This window comes from Oryx dammah, unplaced genomic scaffold (assembly GCF_014754425.2).
Source record: "Oryx dammah isolate SB20612 unplaced genomic scaffold, SCBI_Odam_1.1 HiC_scaffold_3, whole genome shotgun sequence".
Classification (NCBI taxonomy): Eukaryota; Metazoa; Chordata; class Mammalia; order Artiodactyla; family Bovidae; genus Oryx; species Oryx dammah.
In genome coordinates this window covers 6,833,270-6,846,006 of record NW_024070187.1, presented here as the reverse complement: position 1 = coordinate 6,846,006, position 12,737 = coordinate 6,833,270, and the positions used below count along the sequence as shown (strand labels likewise).

At 38.6% G+C, this 12,737-nt stretch overlaps 1 protein-coding gene across 1 annotated transcript in view; it reads left to right on the top strand.

The window, feature by feature from the left end:
- The window catches only part of NDST3 (N-deacetylase and N-sulfotransferase 3), a 166,409-nt gene that overhangs the window by 52,717 nt on the left and 100,955 nt on the right, over positions 1 to 12,737 (top strand). The window contains exon 2 of the mRNA XM_040237403.1: positions 267 to 354. Coding sequence (XP_040093337.1) covers positions 267 to 354 — 88 coding nt within the window. The remainder of the gene's footprint in view (positions 1 to 266; positions 355 to 12,737) is intronic.

Sequence of the window (12,737 nt, the reverse complement as noted above, 5' to 3'; positions counted from 1 at the left end):
AGAATAAACTTTTCATTTAACTTTCTTTTTCTAACTGACACTTTTTGCTGATTTACTGCAGCTAAAGAATAAATATATAAATATGTAATTATGTAATCTCAGAACCATCTTGCTAGTTGTAAAGTTGTAAAAAAAAAAAAAAACTACTTTGCATCATTTAATTCTCTGATGCCTAAAGGAGTATTTTTACCTTTTGACTGCTAAAGGAAGATATCTTCTCAAAGCCATTCTCTACCTGATACGTTTGTTTTAATTATGTATTTCAGGCCCTGCTTGATACTCAGAATCTTTTGCGTGCACAAATCACAAATTTTACTTTCAACCTGGGATTTTCAGGGAAATTTTACCATACAGGTAAGAGAGAGATTAACTATCCCCATAAGTAGCCTCTCTGACCACTCTCTTTAAAACTGTGACCCCTCCTCTTCACACCTTCTTATGTCTCTCCACTACTTTATTTTCTTCATATTACTCAATTTCACTTCATTTATTTTTTCACCTTTACAGAATGTTAATAGCTTGAAAGTTTCTTCAGCATGTTAGTATTTAATGGCCTTTTCTCTCTTGAACTATATTTTACATATCTAAAGCTGTATAAGTAATAAGTATAGTGCTCGATGGTTTTCACCAAGCGTGCAGAGCTATGTACAAAGATCAAGAAAGAGGTACTACCAGAATCTACACACTGTCTCCCTTGTGCTGCTTTATAGCCACTCACTTCCCACCAAGAAAACCACTATCCTGGCTTCTAATATCATAAATTAGTTTGCCTGGCTTTAAGATGTGTATAAAAAGAATCATATAAATGGACTCTTCTATATATAGCCTGTTTTGTCTAACATTATTTTGGTTTTGCTGACATTATTGTGTAGGATTGTATTTCTTTGAACTTTATAGTTCTGTAGTATTGCACTGTTTGAATTTAACAAAATTTCTTTATTCCATTCTGTTCCAGTGTGGATGGTTGGGTTGTTTTCAGTCTTTGCCTTTCTTTTTTTTGAATAGTCATGTTAAGAACGTTTTAAACACAACTATGGTTGAAAATAGTTGTCCTTCAGATGACATATTTTTTTCTGTTGTTTATCAGCCAGTAGAATTGCTGGTTATATGGTATACTTATGATGAGCTTTAGTAGAAAATGCAAAACAGTCTTTCAAAGTGGTGGTATCAATTTATATTTCCAATACTACATTAGTTTTCCTGTTGTTTTATATTCCTCCAAGTATTTAATAATATTAATATTTATCTTATTATTTTAGCCCTTCTGGTGGGCATGTCAGTTCAGTTCAGTCACTCAGTCATGTCCTACTCTTTGCGACCCCATGAATCAGAGCACGCCAGGCCTCCCTGTCCATCACCAACTCCCGGAGTTCACGCAAACTCATGTGCATTGAGTCGGTGATGCCATCCCGCCATCTCATCCTCTGTCGTCCCCTTCTCCTCCTGCCCCCAATCCTTCCAGCACCAGGGTCTTTACCAATGAGTCAACTCTTTGCATGAGGTGGCCAAAGTATTGGAGTTTCAGCTTCAGTAACAGTCCTTCCAATGACCACCCAGGACTGAGCTCCTTCAGAATGGACTGGTTGGATCTCCTTGCAGTCCAAGGGACTCTCAAGAGTCTTCTCCAACACCACAGTTCAAAAGCATCAATTCTTCAGCGCTCAGCTTTCTTCACACTTCAACTCTCACACCCATACATGACTACTGGAAAAACCATAGCCTTGACTAGACGGATCTTTGTTGACAAAGTAATGTCTCAGATTTCCAATATGTTATCTAGGTTGGTCATAACTTTCCATCCAAGGAGTAAGTGTCTTTTAATTTCATGACTGCAATCACAATCTGCAGTGATTTTGAAGCCCCCAAAAATAAAGTCTGATAATGTTTCCACTGTTTCCCCATCTATTTCCCATGAAGTGATGGGACCAGATGCCATGATCTTAGTTTTCTGAATGTTGACCTTTAAGCCAACATTTTCACTCTCTTCTAATCAAGAGGCTTTTTAGTTCCTCTTCACTTTCTGCCATAAGGGTGGTGTCATCTACATATCTGAGGTTAATGATATTTCTCCTGGCAATCTTGATTCCAGCTTGTGCTTCTTCCTTATATATATCTGACATGCCCACCTTATATCTGAATCCCAGCCCAGCATTTCTCACGATGTACTCTGCATATAAGTTAAATAAGCAGAGTGACAATATATAGCCTTGACATACTCCTTTTCCTATTTGGAACCAGTCTGTTGTTCCATGTCCAGTTCTAACTGCTGCTTCCTGACCTGCATACAGGTTTCTCAAGAGGCAGGTCAGGTGGTCTGGTATTCCCATCTTTTTCAGAATTTTCCACAGTTTATTGTGATCCACACAGTCAAAGGCTTTGGCATAGTCAATAAAGCAGAAATAGTTGTTTTTCTGGAACTCTCTTGCTTTTTCCATGATCCAGCGGATGTTGGCATTTGATCTCTTGTTCCTCTGCCTTTTCTAAAACCAGCTTGAACATCTGGAAGTTCACAGTTCACATACTGCCAAAGCCTGGCTTGGAGAATTTTGAGCATTACTTTACTAGCATGTGAGATGAGTGTAATTGTGTTGTAGTGTGAGCATTCTTTGGCATTGCATTTCTTTGGGATTGGAATGAAAACTGATTTTTTACAGTCCTATGGCCACTGCTGAGTTTTCCAAATTTGCTGGCATATTGAGTGCAGCACTTTCACAGCATCATCTTTCAGAATTTGAAATAGCTCAACTGGAATTCCATCACTTCCACTAGCTTTGTTTATAGTGATGCTTTCTAAGGCCCACTTGACTTCTCATTCCAGGATGTCTGGCTCTAGGTGAGTGATCACACCATTGTGATTATCTTGATCATGAAGATCTCTTTTGTACAGTTCTTCCATGTATTCTTGCCACGTCTTAATATCTTCTGCTTCTGTTAGGTCCATACCATTTCTGTCCTTTATCAAGCCCATCTTTGCATGAAATGTTCCCTTGGTATCTCTAATTTTCTTGAAGAGATCTCTAGTCTTTCCCATTCTGTTGTTTTCCTCTATTTATTTGCACTGATCACTGAGGAAGGCTTTCTTATCTCTCCTTGCTATTCTTTGGAACTCTGCATTCAGATACTTATATCTTTTCTTTTCTCCTTTGCTTTTTGCTTCTCTTCTTTTCACAGCTATTTGTAAGGCCTCCTCAGTCAGCCATTTTGCTTTTTTGCATTTCTTTTCCGTGGGGATGGTCTTGATCCCTGTCTCCTGTACAGTGTCACGAACCTCCATCCATAATTCATCAGGCACTCTCTCTATGAGATCTAGTTCCTTAAATCTATTTCTCACATCCACTGTATAATCACAGGGATTTGATTTAGGTCATACCTGAATGGTGTAGTGGTTTTCCCCACTTTCTTCAATTTAAGTCTGAATTTGGCAATAAGGAGTTCATGATCTGAGCCACAGTCAGTTCCCAGTCTTGCTTTGGCTGACTGTATAGAGCTTCTCCATCTTTGGCTGCAAAGAATATAATCAATCTGATTTTGGTGTTGACCATCTGGAGATGTCCATGTGTAGAGTCTTCTCTTGTGTTGTTGGAAGAGGGTGTTTGCTATGACCAGTGCGTTCTCTTGGCATAACTCTATTAGCCTTTGCCCTGCTTCATTCTGTGCACCAAGGCCAAATTTGCCTATTACTCCAGGTGTTTCTTGACGTCCTACTTTTGCATTCCAGTCCCCTATAATGAAAAGGACATCTTTTTTGGGTGTTAGTTCTAGAAGGTTTGTAGGTCCTCATAGAACCGTTCAATTTCAGCTTCTTCAGTGTTAATGGTTGGGGCATAGACTTGGATTACTGTGATATTAAATGGTTTGCCTTGGAAACGAACAGAGATCATTCTGTCGTTTTTGAGATTGCATCCAAGTACCGTATTTCAGACTCTTTTGTCAACCATGATGGCTACTCCATTTCTTCTAAGGGATTCCTGCCTGCAGTAGTAGATATAATGATCATCTGAGTTAAATTCACCCATTCCAGTCCATTTTAGTTTGCTGATTCCCAGAATGTCAATGTTCACTCTTGCCATCTCCTGTTTGACCACTTCCAATTTGCCTTGATTCATGGACCTGACATTCCAGGTTCCTATGCAATATTGCTCTTTACAGCATCAGATCTTGCTTCTATAACCAGTCACATCCACAACTGGGTATTGTTTTTGCTTTGGCTCCATCCCTTCATTCTTTCTGGAGTTATTTCTCCACTGATCTCCAGTAGCATATTGGGCGCCTACCAGCCTGGGCAGTTCCTCTTACAGTATCCTATCATTTTGCCTTTTCATACTGTTCATGGGGTTCTCAAGGCAAGAATACTGAAGTGGTTTGCCATTCCCTTCTCCAGTAGACCACATTCCGTCAGACCTCTCCACCATGACCCTCCCGTCTTGGGTGGCCCCACACGGCATGGCTTAGTTTCACTGAGTTAGACAAGGCTGTGATCCGTGTGATCAGATTGGCTAGTTTTCTATGATTATGGTTTCAGTGTGTCTGCCCTCTGATGCCTTCTTGCAACACCTACCATCTTACTTGGGTTTCTCTTACCTTGGACGTGGGGTATCTCTTCATGGCTGCTGCAGCAAAGCGCAGCTGCTGCTTCTTACCTTGGATGAGGGGTATCTCCTCACGGCTGCCCCTCCTGACCTTGAACGTGGAGTAGCTCCTCTCGGCCCTCTTGCACCCGTGCAGCCGCCGCTCGGCTTGAATGTACATTTCACTGACAAGTAGTGAAACTGAATTTCTTTCATGTATTTATTGACCATTTGTATCTCTTCTGTTTTGAAATATCTTAGTGCTTTTATTGGGTTGTCTGCTTTTTTATTGATTTGTAGAAATTCTTTATATATTCTTAATGACCTCTTTGTCAGTTATATGTATTACAAATATTTTCTCCTGATGTGTGATTTATCAATTTTTACATTCCTACTGATACTTTTTGATGAACAAAATATAGTCCAATTTATCTTTTCCTTTTTGTGTATTTTTAAAGACATTTTTGCATGTCACAAGATCATGAAAATATGTCCCTACATCCTTAAAATGTATGCATCTGTGAGATCCATCTAGAATTGATTTTTGTGTATGTGTGAGATAAGGGTCAAGATACCTGCTTTTTGAGCTAGTGTGATTTTCTAAGTAATTTGAAAACACTTGTTCTGATTTCAGAGGGAGGGCTCTTCTCCACAACAAAAAAATAGAAAGCAACCTTCTTTTTTTCATAAAGATGTCTAATTGGTACCAAGTATTGAAAAGACCATCCTTTTTTCACTGTACCATGGTGTCATCATCATGATAAATTAGATGACTATAGATGTGTGGACTCTGTTTCTGGACTTTCCTACCCATTGGTTCTATTTGTGTCATATGCTATCTTATTTACTATAACTCTATAGTTGATACTGATTGGTTCAGTTCAGTCACTCAGTCATGTCCAACTCTTTGTGACCCCATAGACTGCAGCACTCCAGGCTTCCCTGTCCATCACCAACTCCGGGAGCTTGCTCAAACTCATGTCCATCGATTGGTGATGCCATCCAACCATCTCATCCTCTGTCGTCCCCTCCTCCTCCTGCCTTCAATCTTTCCCAGCGTCAGGGTCTTTTCCAGTGAGTCAGTTCTTTGCATCAGGTGGCCAAAGCATCAAAGCTGATACTAATATCTGCTATTTAAATCCTCTAAGTTTGTTCATCATCTTCAAGATTGCCGTGGCACTTCTGGGCCTTTGCCTTTTTATATAAACTTTAAAGTAGCTTACCAGAGTCTCCCATAGATTGCTCAAATTCATGTCAATTGAGTCATTGATGCTGTCTGAACCATCATATCCTCTGTTGCCCCATTGCCCTTTTGCCTTCAATCTTTCCCAGCATCAGGGTCTTTTCCAGTGACTCAGCTCTTCACATCAGGTGGCCAAAGTATTGTAGCTTCCACTTCAGCAATAGTTTTTCTTCCAATGAATATTCAAGGTTGATTTCCTTTAGTATTGACCAGTTTGATCTCCTTGCAGTCCAAGGGACTCTCGAGAGTCTTCTGTAGTACTGCAGTTCAAAAGCATCAGTTCTTCGGCACTCAGCCTTCTTCTGGTCCAACTCTCACATCCATACATGACTACTGGGAAAACCATAGCTTTGATGACACAGACCTTTGTTGGCAAAGTGATGTCTCTACTTTTTAATATGCTGTTTCTCTGCTTTCCTTCCAAGAAGCAAGCATCTTTTAATTTCATGGCTGCAGTCACTGTCCATAGCGATTTTGGAACCCAAGAAAGGAAAGTCTCACTGCTTCTGCTTTTTCCCCATCTGTTGGCGATGAAATGATGGAATCGGATGCCATGATATTAGTTTTTTAATGTTGAGTTTCAGGCCAGGTTTTTCACTCTCTTCTTTCACCCTCATCAAGAGGATTTTTAGTTCCTCTTCACTTTCTGCCATCAAATGGTATCATTTGCATATCTGAGGCAGTTGGTATTTCTCCTGGTAGTCTTGATTCCAGCTTGTGATTCGTCCAGCCCAGCATTTCACATGAAGTACTCTGCATAGAACTTAAATAAGCAGGGTGACAATATACAGCTTTGTCACCCTATAGAATTTTTATTTAAATTACATTAAATCTATTAATTAATTTGGGGAGAATTGTTGTACTAAACATTGAGTCTTCCTATGCTTGAACATATTTGTGCTCAGTATATGCTCAGTCATGTGTGACTCTCTGCCACCCAAGGACTGTGGCCTGCCAGGCTCCTCTGTCCATGGAATTTTCCAGGCAAGAATACTGGAGTGGGTCGCCAGTTCCTACATCAAGGGATCTTTTTGACCCAGGGATCAAACCCGAGACTCTTGTGTCTCCTGCACTGGCAGGTGAATTCTTTACTAACTGGGAAGAACTCATATTTAGGTCCTCATTAATTATACTTGACAAAACTTTATTATTTTTCTATTTAGTCCTTGATAGAGTTTTTTGATGCAGTAGTTAATGGTGTCTTTTTTAAAGTTTTTTTTCCCATTTCTCTGTTAATAATATGTAAAAGTAAAATTGATTTTGTGTACTGATATTAATATTCAGCAGCCTTGCTATACTCACTTAATTCTATACTTTCAAGATTCTTTTGGATTTTCTACCTATTCAATCATACAATTTTTGGAGAGTAAAAATCTTATGTCTTCCTTTCTGAGCTTTATAAAATTGTTTTCTTTTCCTTGCCTACTACATTAGCTTGGATGTCCAGTAAATATTAAACAAACATGGTGATAACAACACTCATGTTCTGTTCCTGACCACAGGGGAAAGCCTTAAGTAGTTTTGTTCCTGTTCTTGAGGGGAATTCTTTCAATAGACAGTTTCATAGAAAGTCTTTATTAGCTTAAGGAAGATCCCTTCTGTTCCTAGATTGCTAAATCTATGGATGTTGAATGTACTTTATTTATAAATTATCTGTTGTCATTCCTCACTAAAATGATCACTCTACAAACGCTTTATTGCTGTAATACCAGCAAGTAGAACAGTGCCTATTGAAAAAAAATGAATAAAGGATTGGGTGAAAATAAATTACTTTCTTTTCACCATTAGTATTTATAAGGAACAAGGTCAGAGAATAAAATTTGACCATGTTGTGTTGTGAAAGAAAATCACTCTAAACATTGAGAATAACTAAAAACTTCTTTCCCAAACATAATAGAAATACAAGAAAACATCCCTAGCAACTAAATTTTTTTTGTTCAATGCTGATATTAAAGACTGACTCTAGCCAGTTGCTCTCCCTCATTTCTGTTTCTGAGAGATTCACCTCTTTTCTTACTTGGGTTCTCCCAAACAGCTCACAGTACGTGTATCCTCTCTCTAAGCCAAGGAGAGTAGATAGAACACAGGAGGAAGCTAAGGAGAAAGCGCGACAGAGTTTTGTATAAGACCTGAAACCTCCCACAACACTTAGTTAGGGTTGTCTAAAACCAGTAAAATCAGTTTTCAATGGGAACAGATATAAAATTTAATCATCTGAATCCTTTGAAAATTGGATATTGTAAAGTTTAACTGAATTACATTGTCTTCCTTTCTAAATGAGTAACTCCTTTTTCTGTTAAAAGTTCTATTTTATTCAGTCTTGAAGGGAAGAAGAAAAACAGCACCCTCATACTAGTAAGTTTTATTTTAGGAAAGGGTTTCATCTTATATGGTTTACTTTTGTTTTTGAAAGATTTGTGCATTTTGTAAAAAATAAAGAGATGAAAGAATAAAAATTATAGTTCCCTTTTAGTGAGCAACACCATATTCTAGGTACTTAAGTAAGCACTTTTCATGTAACTTTTCATTGAATTCTAGGAGTTAAAGAATGTATTATCTTGTTTTCTAGACAATAACATAGAAACTTAGTGGGGCCCAAGGTTATATAGCTAGTTAAGTGTAAACAACAACAAAAAAATACTCTTAACTTTTAGTTAGAGCCCAAGTCTTATGTATTAGGGAAAAATGGATTTTTATCATTTAATTGGCAATCCTTGATTAAGGAAGCTGAATGGCAAAAGGTGCCTTCCCCTTATCTATAGGTTCTTTAGGTTTGTATATTTTTCCAGATCACCAAGAACCATTCAGTTCAGTTTAGTCGCTCAGTCGTGCCTGACTCTTTGCAACTCCATGGACTGCAGCACACCAGGCCTCCCTGTCCATCACCAACTCCCAGAGTTTACTCAAACTCATGTCCATTGAGTCAGTGATGCCATCCAACCATCTTATCCCCTGTCACCCCCTTCTCCTCCCACCTTCAGTCTTTCCCACCATCAGGGTCTTTTCAAATGAGTCAGTTCTTCAAATCAGGTAGCCAGAGTACTGCAGTTTCAGCTTCAGCATCAGTCCTTCCAATGAATATTCAGGACTGATCTCCTTTAGGATGGACTGGTTGGACCTCCTTGCAGTCCAGGGGACTCTCAAGAGTCTTCTCCAAAACCACAGTTCAAAAGCATCAATTCTTCAGCACTCAGCTTTCTTCACAGTCCAACTCTCACATCCATACATGACTACTGGAAAAACCATAGCTTTGACTAGATGGACCTTTGTTGGCAAAGTAATGTCTCTGCTTTTTAATAAGCTATCTGCTGCTGCTGCTGCTAAGTCACTTCAGTCGTGTCCGACTCTGTGTGACCCCATAGATGGTAGCCCCACCAGGCTCCCCAATCCCTGGAATTCTCCAGGCAAGAACACTGGAGTGGGTTGCCATTTCCTTCTCCAATGCATGAAAGTGAAAAGAGAAAGTGAAGTCACTCAGTTGTGTCCGACCCTCAGTGACCCCCTGGACTGCAGCCTACCAGGCTCCTCCGTCCATGGGATTTTCCAGGCAGGAGTACTGGAGTGGGGTGCCATTGCCTTCTCTGAATAAGCTATCTAGGTTGATCATAACTTTTCTTCCAAGGAGCAAGCACCTTTTAATTTCATGGCTGCAGTCACCATCTCAAATAGTGTTACAGATGAGAACCAATAGTGTTTGTAAATTTTAATTATATCAGAGAATTACTTAACTATGTGAAAAGTTATATAAATTAGTAAATGTTCATCTTATCTCTAAACTCCACATTTGGTCCATGAATGTTGGTTAAGGGCCCTGAATTTGGAGTTGTGTAATTTGGGTTAGAATTAAGATTCTGAATTCAGGTTCTATCCCATATTTCCATTGACTTGTGGCAAATTATATCACATCTCCAAATATCAATTTCCTTATCTGTAAAATGGAGTTAGTGGCTTTCAGCACAGAGTTCTAGTGAGAATTAAATGAGACAATACTTGAAAAACAGTTAAGATAGTCTCAGTCAATGATAGTTTTTAATATAGTATCAGAGTAGGAAATACTACAGAAAAAATATGGAAGAGACACAAGTTACTTAAATAGATCATAATAAAATAATAATTTATATTAATTGTAAGATTTCAGTGTAGTTTTGTAACAACTTAAGAAATGACACTTCAAATTGAGGAATTTGACTTGAGTTCTTCCCTCTCCAGTTCTGACAAAAGTTGGTAAAGTGGAGAAATAAAGGAGTAACAAGAAGCCAGGATAATCAAACCATGAATAATTATGTTTCAACCGTTTTTTATCATGACGTTTGAAGTATTAGGCAACAGATACTTATTCTCAATATAATTAATTCTGATGTAAAACATCCCCAAAGTAGAATTAAAGGAAATCAGATAAGGAAGAGCTGCAAAGAAAAAAGGAAGGGCCTACAGTTATGCCTGCTATGAATTTACATAAGCCTATCAGAGGGGCCCTCTATGACGTTCAGAAAAGGACAACAAATAACTGAACAATCTTTTAAAGAATTCTGAAATCTGTTGAACTGTCCTCATATATAAACTTTGAGTAAAGGCCAACTAGAAAAATGAATAAAGAGGAGAGAAGAAAAAAGATAGGGAAAGGTAGGAACTATAGGAGACAGAGAATAGAGCTTAAAAGTAGTTGGAGGGGTGACTTTATTCATAAACCAGGAAATCTCAGCTCACTTTTCCCAGAGGAGGTGGAAATCAGCAATGAACTGATTACTAGGAAACCCTAAAAGAAATCTACTTGTTTTCAGTACGGGAAAGTAAAACTGCAACAAGTAATTGACTTGTGATCTTAACTAATAGGGTATCCTGAGGACATGCAAAATGTTAAGCAAGAGGAGAGCATATAAGTAGAGACGTTTAACTTCAGAGAAACCAAAAGCATCATCCTTAAATCAAAAAAAGAAAAAATAAAAACATATTTAAGCGTCACCAGTCACACTTAGCAAATGTCTCTTTACCAGGGCCACCTTATTTATTACCTAAAAGGCAGCAGGACACAAGACTTTGCCATGACTGGGGTCATCAGATTTCTATGCCCCTGATTGTATCTTCCTCCTATTCTTTCTCATTCCTTTCTAGAAGGCTTCTCAGAGCTTAGAAGCCCCAAGAATACCTGGTGTGGGTGACTCACTGATCAAGCAATTACTTAATATAATGGCTTGATCAGTTCTTAAAATCTTAAATACAATGTCCCCTCTGTCACACACTCTGGTGAGCCTCCACCCCCCATATAGTACTGTAGTGAGAAAAAGAAAAAACTCTAGGAGACACATAGAAGATGCAAGAATAGGAGCAAGAAATACAGGAGGGAAGGGCACGGGCATTTTAAATTACCCAGTATGTGCCTGGACTATGTAGACACTTTCTCACAAAAGGAATAAAATAGGTATTGCTGTCCATATTTTTGCCTACATGAACACCAACATTAAAGGGGTTATATGACTTGCCCACAGTCACACAGCTCAAATGTGTTGCAACCTAGAAATAAATTAAAAAGCTTCTAACTCCAAAGGCTGTACTTGTTCAGCTCCACTGACATGAGTAACAAGAGTAACATGAGTAGTATGCTAAAGAGAATAAAATAAGGGAACTAAAACAGATTCGATTTACATATGCCCTTTACAGAGAGAGCAAGAGTTCCCTCACATCAGCAGAGCACTTAAGCACGTGAAAGTGAAATTGAAGACTGTCCTTATTGAAAGATTATGTTATTACACCCATTCTATATACCTAAGCCTGTTCCTCCTGCATACATCAGAACAACCATGCAGCCTCGTACTACATCTTTACCTTTGGTCTCTTTCATTGCCCAATAAATCATAAGATCTAACTGATCCTTTTCCTGCCAGTAGGTGCTACCTTAATTCTTTCGGAAAATTAAATCATAGAGGGGTGGTAACAAGCGGTTGGCTTGGTTGGCTGTGCAGGGGAAGTAGTCTGTCCACCCTTATTAGCCTCTAGAGACCCATCAGAGCCAGTCACATAAGAACTGCTATTGAAAATACAAGGACGTTTTTCTCCGTGCAGAAGGGACATCATTTGAAGAATCTACCATTCTAGGACCTTACTGATTTGAGTGTCATTGCTGAAATTAAAGTGTGACTGTATAATTTCGTGATGATTAATATCATCTTATGAGATGTCAGGACAGACACCTTACACTGCTCTCATTTATGCCTTAGTAAAGAAACTGCCTGGAGAAGCATAAAAAGACTCCTACTCCTGCAGATAAATTAGAGAACTGTGTCATTTCCCACACTCAACTAAACTGCAGATCAGAGAAAATGAAGGAAGTAAAATAAGCCCAAATATGAAATTCAGAAGAACAACAAAGCTGACTCTCAAGGAAATAGAGGTTTTTTGATGGAAAGTTTGCTTCCAAGAACTTGAAAGGACAAGCATGACGAACATGGGTTCCACCAAGGAGCACAGTGATTCTTGGGTTGTTTTACGATGACTTCATTTCTCAGCTTCTTTCCATCACCATCTTTCTTTTTTTTCTTTCCTTCAGTTTTCTCTAGTTTTTTCAATAACAATTCCCACATTTCCCTTTTTCTCCCTTTTATGCATTAGTATAAAATAAAAGGCAGAAGAAACAGAGATCAAATTGCCAACATCTGTTGAATCATCAAAAAAGCAAGAGAGTCCCAGAAAAACATCTATTTCTGCTTTATTGACTATACCAAAGCCTTTGACTGTGTGGATGACAATAAACTATGGAAAATTCTGAAAGAGATGGGAATACCAGACCACCTGACCTGCCTCTTGAGAAACCTATATATAGGTCAGGAAGCAACAGTTAGAACTGGACATGGAACAGCAGACTGGTTCTAAATAGGAAAAGGAGTACATCAAGGCTGTATATTGTCACCCTGCTTATTTAACTTATATGC